Here is a 23,025-nt window from a genome sequence, read left to right as displayed (position 1 = left end):
GGCACCTTGTCCCACTCAGCACACATCCCTTGCCCCACACAGCCCTGTCCTCGGCTGCTGCTCTTCTCTCCAGAGCTGCCACGGGGTGTGCGAAGGAAGTGCCAGCGGAAAGACGGGGCAACATCCCCGGATGCCCATTTCTTTCCAAGTGTGCAGTGCTGGTATTGTTTTGTATGCTTGAACCGCAGAAAGAAAGACATGAGAGGCAAAATGTATCTAAAGAACAGATTAAACATTTTAATAGGCTAATGCCATTTGGCTTTAAGAATATACAGTAAAGGATATTTTCTAACAGTCCCCAGTAGAGCTGTGTTTTTCAAGCTATTACCAAGGGTACTGATCAACAATCCCCTCAAAAGAGAACTTTCTCTCCACTTAAAATCTTGTCATATAGATTTTTTTGTTACATTTAGATTATGAAAACATGCATCTATATTCCTCGTATACAAAAATGAAGGGGCATAAATATATAGCACCACCCTATAGACATCTATGTCTATGGGGAAAGATTTCCAGTTTTGCAGCTAGGTGTATAAATTTGGATTTTTAAAGAAACCCACAAACAAGAAGCCCACGTGACATTGGATTGTCTTTTCCCGTCTGAAAACAAACTGTATGGAGGGCTGGAAATAAGTGAAATGAAAAGAACTCTCACTAGGGATTCTGAAACACCCCCCCCCCCAAAGTTGCACTCAACTTTCTATAGCTTCCAAATGAGAATATTATGGCAGTTAAAAAGGGCAGAACAAAAGAGAACCATAATAGCCATCACCTCAATACAAATAATGAATATCAGTGGTAGCAATATGGTTGAATTATTTCCATATTGCAGTGTGGACTCTTTAAAGCATGGAAATATTTTGTTCTATGTTACATCTAGCTGAATTGCAACTAAGGGGTCTGAATGTTTATGGAGGGAAAATCACATAACATATTAACAGCATATAATTTTATTGTGGAGTTTCAATAGCATGCATAATTTTACAGCACCTGTGAACAAGTCAGTGAAGCATAACTGCTTGAAATAACTTGCATTCTTTGGAATGTCTGCATACGTTCCCTATTCCCATTATACAATATTAATTTAAGACATATCAGTGAGACCTCTATTGCTAAAAATACTCATAGCAGCATCTTTTAGAAGATTATTATTATGAAATCAAGTCATTGCACTTCATCATTTATTGCTGCAGCAAAAAAGGCCATTTAATAATTAACACGTCCGATTTCATTGATTGTCAGGTCCTATTCATCTGCTCTGAGCTTCAAGGCAGACAAAACTGTCATACAACAACTGATAATTAATACCATTTTGCCTTACACTCTGAATTTTATGTGAAGACCACATAAAAGAACTTTTTTCCAGTAGACTCACTTCTTGTTCTGCACAAGAATAAAACTTCAACAAGCTGGGATCAGAGAGGAGCTATTTCATTGCCCATTTATCTGAGACAGCACAGACTAGTATTTCTGATGCAGCTGAACTACCGCCAGGTTGTAAGGACTAGAGGCAAGGGCCCCTTGCCCAGGGCCACGCAAAACGGGTTGGGGGCCCAAACCAGACAGGACAAATGTAGGCCCCATTTCTACACCTATCTATTTTTATCTGCATCAATCTCTTCTGAATCTTTTAAAAATATTTATATTTTGTGCCCTTTACTTTCTTTACAATACCAATTATCTTTACCCAAGGGTCCTCCTTTGCCTCTGCCAGTGGGGCTCAGAGGGCATCCCTTCAAAATCAGAGGCCCAGACCAACTGGCCCCTCTTCTGTTCTGGCCGGCCCTCACCCAAAGTCCGGCAGGTATCTGTGCTTCCACCAAAAGTTCTGTTTGTGGGGAAATACTTCTCCAAGAAAGAACATAAGGATAAGGTGTTTTGCCTCCTACAAATTGGGCTTCTGTTGTTTCTTTCCCCCCTTTTTCTTTTTTTAAAAACCTTTTTGCACCTCATGGTAGTTTTCTGCAAAAACCCAACAGAAATGGAGAGAAACTGTTCCTCTTTTCTTTTCCACAGAGGGTATTTTTTTTGAGAGGCAGTAAAGAAATGCTACTCCTAAAAATTCTTGAAAAGCCTTTTTTATGGCAAAGGAAAGCAGCTGCTGTTTGGCAGGAGACAGCAGGAGAGTGTGGCTGGTGTTTCTAAAAAGGCCCAACTTGCAGTGCAAACAAAATCACCTCCCTTTTCCTTCATGGAGAATAGAGAAGAAAGGAGTGGCAGTTTCAGTCCTGCAAACTGTGCTTTTGTAGAAAGCTCCAGGAGCAAAGTACTCCTGTAGAAATCCCAATGGAAAGGAAAGAAATGGCTCCTTCTTTTTTACATGAACCAGGGCGGTGGAAGAGATGGCTTCTTGCTCCCCCTTTGGGCTTTTCAAGGCTGCAGCAAAAGCACAACCTGTAGGATGGCAGTCACCTGTCTCCTCCGCTTTTCCTTGAGCTTCTGCAGCAGCAACGGCAGGAAGGTGCCGTTTGAACCTTCTGCAGAAAGTCCAACTCTGGGGCAGACGCCCTCCTCCCCACGTCCTCTGTACATGCCAGGAGACTCAGTGGGAGGAGGAATCAATGGCAACACAAGTCACAGGTCTGGCTAGTAAGACAAGACAAAAGTTGTTGAAAAAATTATGAATTAGTACCAGATTAGATTTCCTAGATCTGCCTTTCTTAACCATGGGTCCCCAGATGTTGTTGGACTACAACTGCCATCATCCATAGCCAGCAGCAGTCAGGGATGATGTGAGTCCGGCAATATTTGGGAACTCAAGGTTAAGAAAGGCTGCACTAGACTGATGGTTTGACTAGTAAGTTAGCAAGTGTGAAAAATGGCACAAAAAACCCCCACAAACCATTAACAACTGATTCATTAGATGTTTGTCATTAGTTAAGCACCAATATGGTAACCAAACAGGCATTTTGTTTTTAGACATCCATTTCCGTTCCTACATTTTAATCCACTAATTCACAAGTGATATACCTGCAAGTAGAAATTCAGATTTCTGCACTTGATAACAATTAATAACAATTAATACAACTATGACAAAATACTTTTGTTTAATTAAAGGAGAGCAGATGAACATGAAAACTACTGACACGGGAAAAGTTAAGATTTCACATTATTTTAATTTGGTTAACTAAAAACCACTCTGGAAATATTGCCTTTTTATACTCTTTTAGAAAAGAAATGAAGGAGAAACAAAAGACAGAATGGGTTTTGTATTTTTAGCATTGGCTTGAATGCAATGTGGAGCCTTTTTAGTTTTCCTCCTTTGTAGGAAGAAATGGGGAGGGGCAAAATGACTCCAAAAAGAAGTCTTTTCTTCCAAAAAAAAATCAACTCCTTTCATTTAGGAGCACATTGCAGTACTATGATGTACACAAGAATCCAGTCTCTACGAATCCTCTTGTGCCTTAGTGTAGGTAGCAGCAACCCCGGCAAGATTGCATGTCATCAACAGGTGGGTAGCTCTAAACACTTCACTGTCACATGAAGATTTTAATAATGCTATTATGATTAGTGCTAAAAATCTGTACGAAGCTGTAAGATACTGTAGTGTTAGAATAAAATTTATGAACGTGAAGAATTGCTTAGCATGCCATGTGCTGCAATATTTAGGCACAACAGGGTGAATTACAAGACCATTTCAACCTTATGCCCACATTCCTTGTGGAAATTAAGCATTGACCTGGGTGTGGGGGTTTGTGTGGGGTCCAACCCCAAGTCCCTTTCATGACTCCTATTAGTGCAAGTGACAGAATATTCTTCTCAAACTATTAAGCAGTCGTGACTTTTCTGCTCCATAGCAAGAAAAAACTCCCAGCAACATCCTGAACTATAAAACAGCATATTATTAATACTCTCACTGCAGACAGGCACAACAGTGTAACCCTGGGTAGAAATGCAAAAAAAAATAATTAAAAAAATACAAACATCATATTCCCTTTAGCATTGTGGGGAAAGTAGTGGCTATAATAAGTACAAGGGTAGACCAGGTGCCTCTCTAGAGGCTCCTTTACAGAGTTTCTTTGCAAAGATATACTGCCTTATATATATAGTACAGATCTCTTAAAAATTAGACTATAGATGCTCAATAAAAATCTAATAAGAACCCCTCTTTTTATACAGATTCAGTAGTATTTTCAAGCAAACCAAGGAAATAAAGGTCTGCGATTCCAGCACAGTAAGAAATAAGGCCCCTCCTATATTGCTAAGAAACAAAAAAGCGGTTCATTTTCTTCTCTTAGCTCACTAAATAGAAGATTATATTCATTTATCCTTTTTTATGGAATGCTGCCCATTCATTGGTTTGAAGTAAAAAAAGAAAAGTCAAGTTAGCTTCATTTGTATTTTCTCTGAAGTCCTGGCAAGGCCTATGGCTCTTTCATGTCGTTATGACAGCTTTCTTCAGCTTCTCTATTTCCACCTGTGGATGAGACACATTAAAACTTTTAATACAGAAATGAATAACTTTGTCTGTATTTTCCAGTAATGCTTAAATACGTGCTACATCATCTTTGGTAGGAAAGCTGATCACCAGAGCCGGGATGGGGGAGCCTGTGCCCCCTCCCCAGGTGTGCCCCGACTCCCATCTGCCCCAGGCAGCCTGGCCATCGGTCAGGGAGGAGGGGAGCTGCAGGCCAACAACATCAGGCGCCCACAAGTTCTGTATCTTCTATTGTAGGGCTAGTGAAAAGCTTAAGAATTTCAATTGTATTCATTGAGCCATCCAGCCATTGAAACCTCTTTGTGAAATTAATGTGCATCTAACCTGAGTTAGGTTTTGTACCATAAAACACTCCAGCAGATAAACATATTTGCTCACAACTGAATGCGTTGAATACAAATGTGTATTGAAACTGTGGTTTAAAAAATAATAATTCTAAAGCTTTTCACTAGCACAAATGATAATAATTTCATGTTATTCATTATCTGCTTCTAGACTAATTGCAACTGAGGCTACTTAAGCTTAAGGTGTGATTCATAAAGAAACATGGCAGAAGCCTGGGCTCATCCCCTCAATATTTTGGCACCTAGCACTGTTGGTAGAGCATGAGACTCAATCACGGTCTCGTGGCTTCAAGCCCCCACTTTAGGCAAGATTCCTGCCTTGCAGGAGGCACTAGATGAGCCTCATGGCCCCTCCCAATTCTATGAAAAAACTGTTCCTTAATGCAAACCTACATCAAAGTGATACAGCATAAAATTATGATTTAGTCATGAACAGCTGCTAAACAATCTTAAATGAGGCATATACCGTATTTTTCGCTCTATAAGACGCACCAGACCACAAGACACACCTAGTTTTTGGAGGAGGAAAACAAGAAAAAAAATATTCTGAATCTCAGAAGCCAGAACAGCAAGAGGGATCGCTGCGCAGTGAAAGCAGCAATCCCTCTTGCTGTTCTGGCTTCTGTGATAGCTGCGCAGCCTGCATTCACTCCATAAGACGCACACACATTTCTCCTTACTTTTTAGGAGGGAAAAAGTGAGTTTTATAGAGCAAAAAATACGGTATATACCCAGTTTTCTAGAAAAGGTTTTAGCCATTTTGAATGCCCCCCTTCCTGCTCTCAAAACAACACTCGTGGAAATGGCAACACCTGGATTTCAACCTAAGGACTGGGAGATATCTCAGGAAAAACAATGCTCCATTATTGTTCCCCCAAGTTTCCTATCCAGTCTAGTGTCTCTACTTTGTATTTGGGGGAATTCTTCTCCCCGTCAGCAAAACAATAGAGTCAATGTGTGAAGCATTTTTTAGTGGCAGAGTTGAATTTAGGACAGAGCGAGCCATGCAGTCACACTGGGCATGCCGCCGAGGAGGGCACCTGCTCAAGGCCCAGTAAGTGCTTGCCTGTCTTTGGGAAGGAGGTGTGAGGACTCTGAGAGGGCCCTAGAGTCCTCTTGCTTCCTTCCTCAAGTTGAGCAAGTATTTACCTGTCTTTGGGAAGGAGGTAAATGGCTCTAGGACTCTGCCAGAGCCCCACACCTCCTTCCCAAAGCCTGGCTCTGCAAGGGCAGTGGGAAGCGCATCAAATGGTCTTGCACAGGGCAGCATATTGCCACGGTCCACCCCCTCCCACCCCAATAGGGGCTGCTTTATTAAACAATAGCCCCTCACTCAACTTCTAAAAATAATGGAATTATGAAAAACAAAGCCTCCTACTGCTTCAAATAACTTATTCAAACACATTACCTCTAGGTTACTTCGCATCTGCTTCTCTTTCTCCAACTCCCTTTTCAGTTTTTCCAGTTCCTTCCTTTAAAAGTTAAAGGCAAACCTAGTTAAATTTTGCCATGTGAAATTTTACTTCTTTTTGTGGTTGAAGAAACCTGATAGTATATAAACTGTGCCCAGACTCAAAGCAGAAAGAACGGCCACAGAGGAAAGTTGCGCAAGTGCTTTGCCTCCAGAATTACACAGTGTGGATCTAAATCAGCAAGAACATCGGCTGGTTTAAATCCATCTCATTCATATTGCTTTATATAGTTCCTAAACAATCGTGCAAAATCTGACCACTAAACTATGTTAATTTGCAACTAAAGAGCATTATTGACACTCATTTCATTTTTATAACTGGGCCTTGCACCATAAACATTTTGACTGCTCCCTCCCCTTTTTTTTACCACTAGAGGGAATATATTTAAAATATTACCCTACAGGGTTTCTTATACAAGTAGCACCCATGACAGCTTGTTAGTCAAAAACAATCCTATATATGTTTACACAGAAGTAAGTCCTGATGAGTTCAAGGGGGCTTTCTCCCAGGTAAGAGGGTAAGGGATTGCAGCCAAAGTGTGGGAATATAGGAGCTGGCACACTGGAGAACGGCTTGTCTTCTTTCTGAGGCTGCCCCTTCCTGCTTTCCTCTGTCTTGGCTCAGACCCACCCTCAGAAAAACAAAGAAAGAACTGCCACCACCAACCAATGAAACAAGAAACAAGGAAAACAACCCATGACTGATGGTTCGAAGGAAGGGCTGAGAGGTATGGAGCAAGCTACAGCACAGTAGAATCACATCACATGCAGGAGTTTTGTTCCAGAGGCAGTGCAAAAATGCTTAACGCCAAACTTCTTGGCTGCTGGCTGGCAAGCAGGGGGCAGCCCTGTGTGAATGTCCTACTTGTTTCTCCACTGCCTTTCCTCAGTTCTCCACAACTGCTTTCCCTGCTCCCTGGGTTGTTGAGGCAAGGAGGAGAGAGAGCCAAGAGGCAACCCGGCTCCCTTGGAGAGACACTGAGACAGAAGGGAAGCAAACCCTAAGAAACGCAGGCAGAAGAACAGGGCAGAAACAGATCTGCAATGGAGCTGCACCTTCAGCCTGCATCCCTGTCTTCCTGCCACTCCTCTGCTGCAACCATTGCTTGGAAGTCCACCACAGGAACCAATCACCCCACCACTGCTTCTCTGCTGGCTGTCCCAGCCATGGGAGCCAAGTTCCTGCTCCAGACTCTGTCCTCCTCACTGTGACACCCCAGAGGGGAGGGGAGGGTGCAGAGTGGCCCCCGGCTTCCTCAGCTGAAACAGTGGGAAGCAGCAAGACAAAAAGGGAGCTGGAGGGAGACCCAGGCAGAAGCTGCACTTCCATTCCAGGCTTTTACTTCTGCCTGGAGATCAGCTCGAGCCCAGGAAGTTAAGACTGAATTTGAACAAGTTCAATGTATGTGTGATGTGACTCCACTGTAGTATAGTTTCCTCAAGTCTCAGGGTATCATCTGAAGGCACATGAGACCCACACCTTAAAGCTAAGGACACCTGGGTCTGCTCAGCGTCTCGATGGAGAACCTTAGAAAAGGTCTGCTCCCTTGCAATCCATAAGGGAGCAAAGGTGGAACATTGGGAGGTATTTAAATGGAATGAACAAATAAATGAATAAAATGCTGGCTAGATAAAAGCTGAAGCCTAGCAGGCTAGTGCTTAAATCTTGGGTGGTCATATCCACACACACATCCCAATTTGTCCATTTTATAAAAAAAAATGCAAGATAGATTCTTTTTTAAAACAAACAAACAAACAAACAAACAAACAAACAAACCCTTACTGCCCCTGCTGATCCCCACTTGATGCCAACCCACTCCCCACCCTGCCCTTAAGACATCATATAATATTAATACAGGAGGCTATGCTAAAATCCTTGCCATGACATAAATCTGCTGTATCTTTCATCTACAAATCCAGTGAAATTAGCACTTACCCATGTTCTTTCTTTAGTGTTTCTACGACAGCTAGCAGGTCAAAAACCTGGGACCTGAGGTCTTCCAGAGAAGGCTTCTCCCTTTCATCTATTTCCTGTTTAAGTTTCATTTCCCCAGTAACAGCACCGAGTACAAAAGAATTTGGTCTGGGTGATGAAGTCAGAAGTGGCTGAGCAAAGAGAGATGGCTGAAATAAGAAGGAAGTCATCTAATAAGTAAATGTACACTATGCAAATAATGCAAGCTGTCAAAATTGTATATCGAAGGACAAGCAAAGTCTGCTTAATTGCTGCTGACCCCCACCCCTGCAAAGAAGTGAAGCTTGAAATACTTCCAGTGACCCCTGGGAAGACAGCTGCCGGAGGGAGGGGAGGCTCACCTGCGGCCCTTAGAAGCTGAGGGACTCCCTCCCATCAGCCCCTGACAGCCTGCACAATAACCAAGGGGGGTGGAAGTGGAAGCGCAGCAACATTTGGAGGGCCACAGACTCACTCCTGCCACTCGACAGTGGCTTAAAAAGCTGTTTCTTGTATTTCCCACACAGTGGAAAGCCAGGCTTATTTCAGCGTTTCTTAAAACTCTGTCCATCTGACAAAGAGCATCTCCACAAAAGCAACATATCAGTTATGACCCTCATTACCTTTCCCAAGCAATCTTCTAAGCAAGTTTTAAAAATGTATGTTGCTAACAAAGTTAGTGCTAATACTCTGAGGAAATTTTACTTAGAACAGCAGAGAATACATTCAGCTAAAGTGACTTTTTCTATGAGCCACTCAAAATAAATGTATACCCCTTTTCTGTATAGAATCATATTACATGAGTGGATACAACAAAATTATGACCTGCTATTATTAGATTTCTTATTACAACTAACTTAAGCCATCTTAATTCTGTACCTTTTTAACTTTGGGTGGCTTTACTTTGGCACTTTCTTCCTCCTCTTTATGCTCCTTCCCACTTTTCTCTATGCTTAAATTCTGAGTAGTCTAGAGGAAAAAAGAAAAGGGGAAAATCTGCATTCTGTGTGAAGCAAACCCACCTATTTTAAAAGATAAAAGCACACATTTCCATCTATTACTCCTATTTGTAATATGCATCTAGTACATTCATTCATACATACATTAGACTTGTAAGTGAAAGAATTATGAAACCTGACATTTCTATGTATTATTATTATTACTATTATTATTATTTCCTATTATTGATTAAATTTATGGTATACCCCCCCCCCCAATACACAGAAGACAGACAGAAGACACACAGTTCCCTGTACTCACAGAATTACTGCCGTTGAAGCGAGTGGGAAGCCTCCTGCCAGGCATCTTTGGCCGATTAGCAGTGGGATGTGATAAATTATCTGAGGTAGCTATTATATGATCAAAACTTGAAATTTCTGGAAAAGATTTGAAAACAGAGGTCACAATTAAAGCTCAGAAAACAATCTTAGAGGAGAAGTATAAAATGTTGTCAAAATATATGACAAAAACCATCAACACAATATGACAGCTGGAGACTCTGAAGCTCCACGATGGGCATTGCAGGACTAGATGACCCTCGTGGCCGCTTCCAACTCTACCCTTCTAGGAATCTATGATTCTACCAATATCAGTGCAGAAAATAAAGATTAGAGTGGCAATTAATATGCTAAAAGAGGACTCCATATTAAAAATAAAGGTGACAATGAAAATTGGGAGCAAGACACAAAACTCAACTGACTCTGTAACTTTCTGATCTCTTTCTCAGAATAAGATTGCAATTAAACATTTAGAAAACCATATACAACTACAAGTGTTAAGTAAATGATTCTATGCGATTAAAAAGCTATTCAGCCACTCAAGTCTCAACTTACCGTATCTGTAATGCAGCAACCTGAGTAACAAAAGGATGCATGAATGTATGTATATGAGCAGGGTTGCCACGTAGTGAAAACTATGCGCCTTGAGGAGTTCATTTGTGTAAAGCAGGGGTCGGCAAAGTTTTTGTGGCTTGGGCCAGTTCACGGTCCCGCAGACGCTGCGGTGGGCCGGAGTGTGTATGCGCACATGCGCAAATGCTATTTCCAGTGCTCCTTCCGGCTTCCTGCAGCCAATGGGAAGCGAGCCAGCATCGTGGAAGGCGGTCCCCGCTCTGCTCCGCCCCGGTTTAGCCAGCTGAGCGGGCGGCAGGGGTCCCCAAGCGGCAGCGAGGCTCCACGTGGCCCATGGGCCTTAGGCTGCCGACCCCAGGTGTAAAGTCTATGTGTTAACCTGCTGCAGTAAAAGCAAGCATCATACTATGCCACAGACTAACCCACGCATTTATGTCATTAGCTTTCCTGAACAGAACATTTGTCCAGTTATACTTCCTTTCTTTTTAAAGCTTACCTGCTTCTTTTAAGTTCTTTATTGCAACTGAATCTACCTCTACTGATTTTGGTCTCAGTGGTAACTGTTCAGAATCTAACTTTGGTTTTGTTGCTGGTTCAATTTCCGATTTTGGTCGCCAGGAAACAACATCCCCATTTGTCCTGTGTTTGAAAGAGAAAATGATTTAACATTAGGTATTACAGCAAAATAGGGAAACAAAAAACCCCCAGCATAATTTTGACAATTTAAGGCTTATTTTTTGATACACATGTTCATAAAAATAGGCTCATGAATCTAGTTCTCCAAATCTTGGTTTGGAGGCTCAGGAGTGGATCTGGTCCCACCTGCTTCAGTCTCTCCTCTTGCGCATGGATTCTTCCCTTTCATCATCCTTCTAAAATATTCTCTCAAGGAGAATTACACACAGAATAATTTAAAACAGGTAAAACAACAACAACTACTACTACTACTACATTTAAAGCAAGACTGAAACCCTAACAAATGGATACTTGTGGTAAAGACCCATTTACCCAGCAGGGAAAAGCCTTTGGGACAAAAACATCTTCAAGTGCTTCTGGAAAGAGCAGCTGGCAGTTGCTTGTCATATCTTGACAGAAATGCTGTTCCACAGAACAGGGGCAACCACACTGTAAACCTGCTGAGTTACTGCAGAGGGGGCTTTGGAGAGCTTAGAGCTTGCAGGAGGAGCTCTCCTACAGACTGCAGCGACCTACTGGGTAGATAAGGAATAAGGCAGTGTCTTCAGTAACTGCTAGTTATGACAGCCACCTCCAGGATCAGAGGCTCCCGTCTCCAAATACTGGCCACTGGAGAACAGTGGAAGAGGGCAGTTGCCCTCCTGTTCTACCTGTGGGCTTCCTGTAGGCATGTGGTTGCGGTTGGACTAGATGATCCTTGGGGTATCTTCCAACCCTACAATTCTGTGGCTTTCACATGTAAGGAAAGGGCATACTTACTTAGATATTGGTGGTTGCACAACTGGTTTATCTGGCCATTTTAAAGGCGAAATCCCAGGTCTCAACGCATTATTTGCCTTGTTTGGCGGGATAGGCTTTTTGGGTGGTACTTGAGGAGCTGCTGGTTTAGATATTTTCTGATCCAAACTTGATTTTTCATCTGGCAAATAAAACAGAAATATCTGTCAGTAGTATTTGGGTGACTGGAAGAAAACGACCTTCTACAACTACCATTAGCTATTTCATAAGCTGACATCATACAAAACAATGCAGTTACAATTTATTAGGAGCTTCTCCCAGATATAGGGTGTTCTGTCTGAGCAGAGGGCCCCAAAATGTGTAGCCCTGCTAGGAAGAATTCTGAACAAGGCTGGCTGTGAAAGAAGTAGAGAAAGCCAAAACTGGATTAAGGCCTAAAGCAACAAACTACTCCCTTCTAGTCGGTATTCTCAGATCCAGAAAGTCCCATGGGGACTGAAGCTGGTGTCCAGAAAGTCAAGAGCTGAAAAAAGTTACACTTCTCAAACATCAACATTCATGAACATTATTAAGGTCTCTAAATCAGTAGGTGGGTCAACAAGAGCCCGAGGAAAGGAAGAGCCATCATTTCTAATGGACTCCTTGACTTTTAATCAAAGGATAAAGATGTGTACTGCAAGAATTTCAGAATGATCAGAACAATGAGGAAACTCAAATATATATAAATAGTATCTATATAATACTTAATATAAATTATCAAGAACATTTTTTTTTAAAAAAATCCCACACTCATACAAAATATCCAACAAGAAATACTATGAACCACCAACTACAGGTACCCGGTAAAAAGTCAATTTCAGCTATGAGTCTCTCTCAAGTTTATACAACTGATTGATGGCTTCTAACTTTTTAGGAAATGCTCTTTATCACTTTTCAGCTGGAATCAACAATAAGCCGTAGTCCTTCCAAAATGGCTGTGTAATATGTACAATTCTTCAAACTTGCTGCATCGCTCTTTATACTAAACTGTTTCCTAAAAATGTAATTTTCTCCATAATAATATGCTGCATAATATTAGAATTAGAAATACTAAAACAAGTTTCACATCCAACATACTTGTTATCAACTAGACCTCCATATAAAATGCAAACTGGCTGAAAACCAGTCTTAATTCCACAACCCTAAGGAAGAAAACTCACCCCAAATGTATCTCATTTTACATTAACTGTAACATCCTTAAAATGGCATAGTCTCTATAACAGACATGGCTATTTATTTATTTCCTTTGCCTGTCCCCCTACTCCTGAGTAGGTTGGTGAGGGTCCTGCTGTCCCTGAGGAGAGCCAGGCAACAGCAAAATCCTTCTTGCCAAGGGGCTTCTTCTCTTCTAGGTTTGTGCTGAAACGGGTGGACGTGGTTCATGACAGGCAACGTGCAACAGGCAGCAAGAAATGAGCTAAAGAAGAAGAAGCCATAATCTTTCTCTTATAATGCTTTATAGAAAATTTCTCTAAATTTCGAAAACCTGAGTTTTGTAGTTCTAAAAGCTCTTGGGTCTCCCTAGCTGCTTTGGATACTCACCTGCTAGGAAAGAACAAATCAATTTGCTAAGTGCCCAAAATAAGAGGGTGGAATCTTGTAACTTCTACACGCTGTTGAAATCTCTCCAAGGTTCAGTTTACAAGCTGGCTTGCAGAGCAAGAACCCATAGTTTCTTTGTTTACATGAACATCAGACAATATATTGCCACCAAAAAATACATTTGAAGTACAGAGCCTGCGTGAAGGGGTACATGCCAGCTCAAGGTTGTTAAGTGTTCACATAATGCTTTGATGCTGTGTTTTCATAAGTCCACCATTTGTCGGTCTTGACATATGCGGAGCCCTGAGTTACTATCCTGCCCTTCCTCCCAAAGGAGCCCAGGGTAACAAACAAAGCAGTAGAACACCACACCATGATGAAAAATAAAATAAGGAAAAACATTTAAAAATTGTACGAGCATCAAACAATAAAGACTACTGCATGCCCTTGTAGCTAATACAGTAATCCCACAGTTGCCAGGCTAAGTCTGAGGTCTGAAACAGAACTCGCCCCACCTTCTGGGAGCTACAGTCCAATGGAGCTAAGGTTGGTATGGCAAATAGCAACTGTATCACCACAAAAAAGAGGCATCTATCTCGCCCCCCCCCGCCCCCCGTTCTCTCTCTGCCCTATTCTAATGTTAGGTGACTGGGGGCGGTTTGTCCAAAACACATGGCAGGGCTTACTAGACCTGCAGACTCCCCACTGTTGCCCTTAAGGGCTCACTTCTTCTCTTATGACTGGTTTTAGAATTGGCTTATTCCAGTTTTAGTAATTAACCTTTAATTGTACACCACTGTGAGCATTTTTTAACAGAGTGGCAGACTATAAATGTTTAAATAGAGTAGTGTAAAGTAATTCCATAAAATTCTCAGACCTCTGTAGCACAAAGTCTCAATATAAAATAAACTCGGCATGCTATAAATTAAAATCCTACTATTCAATTAAGAACTTTATTCAAGAGAAGCATTAAAAGGGGGTGGGGGGTGAGAGAAACAGTGAGCATGTGCCAGAAGAGGAAAATAAACCACACTGGATTACTGGTCTTCCTAGCTCTGAACTGGATAAACAAGAAGAGCAAACTTGTCCCGGTGTTGCTTCTGCAGTTGGCAGGCCCTTGAGATGGTTGACAGAGGAGTGACAGAGCATAAAGACAGAATGGCATGTTTTACGAGGCCCTAGTGAGGGGGAAGCCCATGCAGGCGGCGGAGGCACCAAATGTTAAGAATTGGCAAAGATGCAGCGAAGGTTTCCCTGTCAGAGAGCCTTGTGGATGAAGAGGGAAGGTTTCTTGGGGAGTGTAGAGTAGTAGTCAACTACAGAGAAATTGTCAGGCATGGCAGGTTCAGAGACACTGCCCATGTACATTTAAAAAATAAATAAATTATAAACTACTGTGTCAGTCATTTCTTGTCTTGATGTGATCAGGGATCAAACTGGCCTTTACCTTTTTCTTCATTCTTAGGAAGAGGAAACTTCTTCTCTGCCATCAGAAACTCTGGCTTTAAACCTGAATGCAAAGCCAATAATTAACTTAGGAACTATGTTTTTTTCTTTTTTTGGGGGGGGAGGGAGGATCAGAATCCTTATAGTTTTTAAGTTTATACAAAAATGGCAGGCAACACAAGAAAGTAGAAGTATTTCAAAATGTGTGTTAAGTCAACAGTCCTTGTAAAAAAAATAATAAATTGAAATAATTCCATGACATGGTCATGGAAAACCCTTTACAGTGGTGCCTCGCAAGACGAAATTAATTCGTTCCGCAAGTTTTTTCTTCTTGCGAGTTTTTCGTCTTGCAAAGCACGGTTTCCCATAGGAATGCATTGAAAATCAATTAATGCGTTCCTATGGAAACCGCTTGCCAGGCTGGCGGTGCGGAGAAGGGCTTTTCTCCCCACCGCAAGCCTTCAGGACAGGTACGGGAACAGAGGGGAAGGGGCGCAGCGCTTCTCCTCTGTTCCCGGGGCTTGCGGTGGGAGGAGGGTTTTTCCTCCCCACCGCCAACATTCAGAACAGCATTCTGAATGTTGGCGGTGGGAAGGAAAACCCTCCTCCCACCGCAAGTCTTCAGGACAGACATCCGAAGGCTGGCGCGGGGAGAAGGGCTTTCCGCCCCACTGCCAGCCTTCGGAGGAGCCTTCCAAAGGCTGGCGCGGGGAGAAGGGCTTTCCGCCCCACCGCCAGCCTTCGGAGGAGGTCCGAGGACAGTGGGGAAGAAGTGCTGCGCTTCCCCGCTGTCCCGGAGATTTCCCTATGGGCTTTTGTCTTGCGAAGGAAGCCCATAGGGAAATTCGTTTTGCGAAGCGCCTCCAAAACGGAAAACCCTTTCGTCTAGCGGGTTTTCCGTCTTGTGAGGCGTTCGTCTTGCGGGGCACCACTGTATACTATTATATGCATTGCTACAAAGGGAACAGTAGGAAAATGTTGGATACATCACATTCAAGGTATCACACGAAAGCAACTCATGCAACACACTGGTGTTTATGCTTACATACGCACTGTAAGGTAAGAACTCATACAATCTCAGCCATAGCAAGATTTCCCCTACGATCTTTAATACTGGTCAACTGTGTTTAAGTATATTTTAATGTTGGACCACCTTGAGCACTATATTAAACTAAAAGGCAGGGCTTTAGAAACAAACTTGTGTATCTCCAATAGAACAGTGAACCAGCCCCAAATCAATTCTTCTTCTTTTAGTCAAAAGTTAAAGAGATAAAATCTTGGTTTGCATACCTGGACCTTTTGCAGGAGGTGGTGGCTTCTTTGGCTTCTGCAAAGGGGACATGATATCAGTCACCACTGAGGGTCAATTATAATGCTGAATGCTATATGCTGACTTAGACAATGGTCCCCAGGTGTATCCAGCAAGTCCATTTTCTTTGCTGTAGGTTAGCTGCACTTGGATTAAGGACACCTCTGGTTTGCTGGATGTACCCAGGGACAAACTGTGCCATTACTAGTCTGTGAAATGCCACAGGTATTGTAAAATTTTCAAGAGTTGCATATATTTCTGTAACTTAAGTGCTATGACTAAGAAGTAATTTTAAAAGAAATTACCGTATTGCACCTAGGTTTTTTTTTTGGGGGGGGAAATAAAGAAAAAAAAATTATTTCCCCCCCAGGGTAAAATTATTTCCCCTCTCGCTCTCCGGGCTTCAGCAAAAGCCTGCATTCTCCCCATAGGACGCACACACATTTCCCCTTCATTTTTGGAGGGTAAAAAGTATGTCCTATAGGGCGAAAAATACGGTAATAATGAGGCCTAAAGAGTAAAAATGACTAATGAGCTAACTATGTTCAGTATTTGTTCTATCTCTGCCTTGAAGTAGGGGTACATGATTTCTATAAAATGATAGTGAGAACTTACAGGAAAATCTTTATCTGATTCATAAATCTGAACTGCGAAGTTGTCTGGAAAAACTCCTTCTTTTCCACCAAGCTCGCCTTTCCACCACCCAGCCTCTCCAGTATCCTAGAACAACAAACAGTTCTTTGTAAAAACAATTTAAAAAGTTGTAGAATATGTATTTTTCCCCCCAGAAAACACATAGTTTGGAGGAAAATATAATTTACTGCTCAGTTTTCAAAATAAATGCAACTTACACAATGAGAGTCCAGATTTTGTTTCTTTAAAACAACAGCTGTTTAAAAAGCCTGAGCGACTAAGAAAGCCTGGCACCCACAACCGGCCTTTCACTGCCAAGTCTGCTGTATACCTGCCTCAACCTCATTTGGCTGAAACATACAAAGCAGGGACTCTGAATAGGATCTAGAGGTTCAGGCAAGCATATATGGAGGAGAAGGCAATCTCCCAGGTAACCTGGTCCCAAGCCATTAAAGCGTAAACAACAGTACTTTAAATTGGGCCCAGAAATAGGCTGGCAAAACAGGCTCAACCACCCTGTCTGTTAAAAACCTTGTGGTCCTATTCTGGACCAACAGCAGCTTCCAGACCATTCTTGAAGGCAGTCCCACACTCTGAAGGAAATGTGATCAGAGCGCCCAAGCTATTTCCATCTGGCTGTGGTTGCAGCTGGTATATTAGCGAGAAAAGCTGATAAAAAGATCTCTATCTACGAGAGGCCACTTGAGCCTCTAACAACAACGCTGGACCAATAAGCACCTCTAGACAGTGGACCTAATTCTCCAGGGGGAGTGCAAGCCCATCCAGAATGGGCTGAATACCATTCACCTGGGTGGACGACCCGCCCACCAATAGTACCTCCATCTTGTTTGGATTGAATCTCAGTTTGTTCACCCTCATTCAGTCCTTCACGGCACCCAAGCACCGATTCAGGTCATCTACCACCTCACCTGCATCTGATGAAAAAGAGAGATAAAGCTGGGTGTCATCCACATAGTGGTGACACCTCAGACCAAATCCCCAGATGACCTCTCCCAGAGGGTTAAATAGCATGAGGGGCAGGGGGAGAACCAGATCCCCCAGGGCCCCATATCATAAAGGCCAAGGGCTCGATCAGCGTTCCAACAGCACCACCTTCTGCAATCAGCCATGCAAGCAGAAGTGGAACCACAGCTAAGCAGTGCCTCCTACCCCAAACCTCCAGAAGGATACCACGGCTAATGGTACTGAAAGTCACTGAGAGGTTCAAGAGAATCCACAGGGTCTTACTCCCCATCCCTTTCTTGGCAGAGGCCATCCCACAGAGCGGCCAAGGCAGTTTCTGTCCCAAAACCATACTAAAACTCAACTGAAATGATTCTAGAAAAACAGTCTCATCCAGGAGTGACTGGAGGTGGCCAGTCACTTAGGAAGGGAATGTTAGTCACTGGCATAGGATTGTTGACATCCTCTGGGTCCAGACTACATTTCTCCACGAGCAATTATCACTTCCTTTAAAGAAACTGGGGCTTCAGTAACTGATGCACGAGTTGTCATATGAGTGCATATTTATGCATATGCTTACAAGCATTTATGTGAATGCTTACATATTCATATCATGGCAAACAAGTCTAATAGACCAATTAATGAATGATCATCATCATCATCATCATCATCACCACCACCACCACCACAAGAAGTATGTCCAAGCAAACAAAAAATATATATTATAAAGGTTAATTATATAGGGAAGCTCCAATTCAGATGTACAGAAGTCTTAATCATAGTCTCTTATAAAACATATGAACCAAGAATAGTCCAATATTGAATATACTTATTTGTTAGTTTAAGCATTCAAAACTTAATTTTACTGGACAACATCCAAAAACTTTTGAAACTTCACTTTGGCATGCCTAGAACTAACAGAAAAGGAACATGGATTAATGTCTTACCTTGCTTATTATTTGAATAATATCACCTTCTTTAAAACTAAGTTCATCCTCATTAGTACCTTCATAGGCAAATAAGGTCTTGCAATATTCCTTAGCTGAAAAAAGAAGTATAAATATTATGCATGCCCAGTGCACTCCTGTTGCATGAATGCCAGTGTTTAAAGCTCACCAGTAGGACATTGAGGAGATGGATAGCAACAAAATAGCTAGTAAAATATGCTGAATTTACAGTAATTGAACACAAATGTACTTTTAAAATCCAACATGTAATTGCCTAGAACAAGACCACTGTTTAACATTTAGCTGGCAACAATGTGTTGGTGGTTCCTCAGAACATCAGGGATGTGTCCACAAGACTAGTTAGATGGGCAAATAGCAGTGGGAGGGAGCAAGGATTGGTGAGCTGGAGTTGGCGGCGGCGGGGGGTGGGGTGGGGGGAAAGTCCACTGGTAGCAGAAGAGCAGCAAGTAAAATATAGTCAGCTGTGGCTTCTAATTCTGAGTCATAAAGAGAAAGAGGAGGATAGAGGAAGTGAGCTAAAAGGATAAGAAAGAGAACAAGGAGGATATACAAAGATGCAACATGTGGATTTTATATATCGTATTTTTCGCTCTATAAGACGCGCCAGACCACAAGAAGCACCTAGTTTTTGGAGGAGGAAAACAAGAAAAAAAAATTCTGAATCTCAGAAGCCAGAACAGCAAGAGGGATTGCTGCGCAGGGAAAGCAGCAATCCCTCTTGCTGTTCTGGCTTCTGGGATAGCTGCGCAGCCTGCATTCGCTCCATAAGACGCACACACATTTACCCTTACTTTTTAGGAGGGAAAAAGTGAGTCTTATAGAGCAAAAAATAAGGTACCTACCATGTGCTTGCATACATTGTCTTGCAATATTCTCTTTCCTTGAAACCCTCATAAAGCAGAAATGCTGTGTTTGTGTGTGGGTATTTTTCTGTCACCCATAAGCTCCCCCCCCCCGCCAAATTGGTATGGAGACCATGGCGTATGGGGCCCAAGAAGGTGGGCAGCTGCAGGGCTTTTCTTCAGTGGGAACTCCCTGAAACTCAGTCCCGGCACCTCTCAGGTGGGCACCATTATCATTCTAAGAGAACAAGGGAGTCCCAACACCTTTTTTTCTAGAAAAATAGCACTGGGTGGCTGACAGATGGGGGATTAATATGGCAGCAGGAAAGCAGCGTCTTGAGGGAAGGGGTGACGGAAGAGGCAGAATGCTAAACTATAAGCCGAGAGAAGCCTCCCGCGATCAAGTGTGGCAGGCTGGGAGAAAGCCTCCCGCAGAGCCTGGGGCGGGAGGGGCTACATTATCTTGCTGGTAGTAAAGGGACAGAGAGGTGGATGAACAGCCGGACAGGGAGCTATTCCTATTCATCCGTCAAATGAGGAATTCGTGGAAGCGTTTGAGAAAAACACTGGCTTGCTGAAGTTTTGCACAGCCTTAACAGCAAACCTTTCAATAATGGCTTCTATTTTAAAGATTAAACATGAAGATCACAAAACAATATGAAAATATAAAACAATACCTTTCTGTTTGCTTTCTGTTTCTGTTTTTGCTACCTCAGTTGCAATTTCTGTTTTCGTTGCACCAGGAAATTGGGTTACTTTTGGTCCAGATGGATGAGTAAATAATGGCTACACAAGAAATGTGAAGGTTAAAAACGGTCCCTAGGCAAGAGCCAAATATACTTGAATTTGCAATTAAAGCTCCTGCCCATTTGATTAAGAAGGTGTAGAGCAAGCATTATAATGTAATACCTATGGCAAGAATTTTATTCTTGTTTGGAAAATTATTACTTAAGTTTAGGAACAGTAGCAATGTTTCTGACTTGGAAACAGTCACCTGCCAACTAAAATGCTACTACAGTGGTACCTCTAGTTACGAACTTAATTTGTTCTGAGGGTCCGTTCTTAACCTGAAACTGTTCTTAACTAGAGACGTGCTTTCGCTAATGGGGCCTCTTGCTGCCGCTGTGCTACTGGCACATGATTTTTGTTCTCATCCTGGGGCAAAGTTCTCAACTCGAGGTAACTCTTCCAGGTTAGCGGAGTTTATAATCTGAAGCGTTTGTAACCTGAGGCGTTTGTAACTCGAGGTACCACTGTACAGGAATCAAAGCAGTGTTCCTTAAAGGTAATATGCAGACATTTACACAATTTGTACCTGCTTTCTGTGTCAAGCTACCTGGATTTGCATTTATATTTCTATGGCTGCTAGTTTAAGAATTAATCCTCTCCAAATGGAGCACACGAATGTGCTTCCTCCAGCTTGGTCTGTGTTCTAATGGTGCACTCTCTATCCTTAAGAGCTGCCAAGCTCTATGATGAGGCTTCAGCATTCCCAGAGGGAACAGCAGCATTGGCGAATTACAGGTGACAGCACCAGAACCAAGGTAAGTGTCGCATATAGATAATCATGCAGAACAGACAGCTCTCCATTCACTGTCAAATAGCAGAGCAGGAGAAACCTCTATACTACCAGAATGGGATGATGAAACACCCACAGGGGAGAGAGCAAACCTCAACTATGTGAGGGGGTCTTCTCAAGGCAGCTTTGCACCTACACTTACCACATCAGATATCATACATACAAAAACTGCTTTACTACCAAGGAATTCTGGGCATATGGAAAGACTGCACTTTCTCTTTCAAAAGTAAGCCTGGCAGGTTACTGACCAATATACTTCCCGAGGCGAATCTGCCAATTGTGATACGTGTATAGAAGAGAAACAACAGTTTCTAATGCGGCAAGTGCCCACCCAAAATTGCCTTGAGAAAAGCACAGCTACAGCAGGAACTGATTTTATCCAAACGTGTTTCAACAGGCACACTTAGAGGACCACAGATGCGACTCCCTACCCTGACTCTTACCTTGACTATCGGTGGACACAAGAGCGCCAGTCAAACGGGAGGCTGCTCTGCCACCTACAGAAGGGGATTTTTCATTTCATGTAATATCTGAGAACATTTGGCCGTGACTAGTTGATTGGCATCCCAACTTCAGATTTTTTTAAACTGTCACATTTTCAAACTTCTCCCTGTAACGATCAAAGACTAAGGATGTTCCTCTCCCAATGCAAAAAGTGGGATACTGTGCAATTTAACAATTCTGTGCCTGCCACTGCTCTACATAAAAGCCGCCAACAGTAACTGTTGCAGAATGTCGTCTGTGAAGCAGCAACTCTTCAATAGAATAAAAATCTTCAGCAAATAAGTTACAATGCTAATAGACGCTTAAGATGCTGAATAGTAACTAATGTTGCTGTTTTGGAAAAGATGACATCACAAATTACACATGGAAAATAAAATACCTTATCTTGCTTCTTCTCTTCTGAATCATTACTGGGTGATCTTGTCTTAAGCTTCACAGAACCTTCTTTAAAAATATCTCCAAACCCAACTCCTCGGATTTTCTTTGGCTGTGCTATCACTGCAGGCCCAGACTCAGTAATATTCCCTGGTGGGGTTACAGGTGAGAGCGGGTCAGGAAAAACAGGCTCTGTGTGGAAATGTGTGAAAATAGTTAACAAGCAATGTTAAGGAGGAAAATGTCTTAATACGTATGTGACAGCCTGCTTCTAGGACTTGTTTCAAGTTTTACTTTTTGTTTTAACTTGGTTTAAATTTTTGAACTAAAATAGAATTACAGTTGACGGTTGACACCTTTATACATTACAACAGCAAAAAAATCTTGCAGAAATTGTTACATATACCAAGCAACCATTTCCTCAGAAAATAGCAGACCTTTTTCCTTTAGTCTATTAAAATACTGTTTTTATCACTGACCCATTTTGCACGAGTGAAGATTGGAGCTGCTGCCCTCTTCTCCTACCATATAACTGTCTGCAAACACAAGACGCGCTACCTGCATCATCTGGGTCTTCATGGGTTTCTCCGTCATCTATGACCTCCAGCTCTTTTACAAAATTAGAAGGAAATAATCCTAATTTGCCATTTAGTGTTCCGCTCCACCAGCCTTCTTCCACCTGTAGAAAGGATGATTACAAGGGGAAAATTAACTCACAGGTTTTGTAATATGACAATTAAAGAAGACCGTCAGGAATTCAATATTGGATAATATGAATCCAATATTAGCACTGGGGGATCAAACAGAACACAGGTTGCTCACAGCGAGGGTTTCTCCTGCCTTGGTATTCAACAATGGCTTAATATCCTGCACTTGCTTAGGAAGGCAGCAAATAAAGTAGTCTAGCTTTCTGCACTGCAGATTCTGCCATCAGTTCTGCCCCACGACCAAGTTTGAGGCAGAATGCAGAGAGGAGAGAAAAAGAGAAAGAGCCTTAAGCAGGGCAAACCACATGCAGCCCTCGTGAATGGGCTAAAGCAGGGGTCAGCAAACTAAGGCGCTCTGGATTTGGCCCGCGGATGGTCCTGGAATCGCTGCTTGCATCAGCGTGATCGTTCAGGCTGTGCCATTTTTGGGGCATTTTTTTTTCCGGGCGTCAGGGGGAGCTGGGCTTTGATTAGTGCCAGCCAATCTGAAGCCTGTCGCACTGAGGCGCGGCTCAGACTCACCACCCACCCGCCGGCCTCTCCGTCCATGTCCGCGCTGTGGGCATCGTGACGGGCGTTGCGGGGCTTTGGCTGGAGCTTGGCGCGCCTTCTGGCCCCGCGCCAGGG

General features: G+C 42.6%; 1 protein-coding gene across 2 annotated transcripts in view; it reads right to left on the bottom strand.

Annotated features, from left to right (window-relative positions):
• Positions 1 to 934: 934 nt before the first annotated feature.
• Positions 935 to 23,025, bottom strand: part of CD2AP (CD2 associated protein) — a 38,182-nt gene continuing 16,091 nt past the window's right edge. Inside the window, exons 5-18 of one of the 2 annotated variants that reach the window (XM_082215771.1) lie at positions 22,250 to 22,370; positions 21,696 to 21,883; positions 19,911 to 20,019; positions 18,371 to 18,465; positions 16,443 to 16,547; positions 15,809 to 15,845; positions 14,520 to 14,582; positions 11,513 to 11,672; positions 10,554 to 10,696; positions 9,468 to 9,583; positions 9,087 to 9,176; positions 8,190 to 8,377; positions 6,191 to 6,254; positions 935 to 4,417 (exon numbers count right to left, since the gene is read on the bottom strand). In XM_082215771.1, coding sequence (XP_082071897.1) covers positions 4,376 to 4,417; positions 6,191 to 6,254; positions 8,190 to 8,377; positions 9,087 to 9,176; positions 9,468 to 9,583; positions 10,554 to 10,696; positions 11,513 to 11,672; positions 14,520 to 14,582; positions 15,809 to 15,845; positions 16,443 to 16,547; positions 18,371 to 18,465; positions 19,911 to 20,019; positions 21,696 to 21,883; positions 22,250 to 22,370 — 1,521 coding nt within the window. In that variant the 3' untranslated portion in view covers positions 935 to 4,375. The remainder of the gene's footprint in view (positions 4,418 to 6,190; positions 6,255 to 8,189; positions 8,378 to 9,086; positions 9,177 to 9,467; positions 9,584 to 10,553; positions 10,697 to 11,512; positions 11,673 to 14,519; positions 14,583 to 15,808; positions 15,846 to 16,442; positions 16,548 to 18,370; positions 18,466 to 19,910; positions 20,020 to 21,695; positions 21,884 to 22,249; positions 22,371 to 23,025) is intronic. The other variant, XM_082215772.1, reaches the window with a different exon arrangement.

Source organism: Podarcis vaucheri (assembly GCF_965113315.1).
Source record: "Podarcis vaucheri genome assembly, chromosome: 3".
Lineage (NCBI taxonomy): Eukaryota > Metazoa > Chordata > Lepidosauria > Squamata > Lacertidae > Podarcis > Podarcis vaucheri.
The sequence above is the reverse complement of the archived record's forward strand: the minus strand, read 5'-3'. Positions and strand labels throughout refer to the sequence as shown.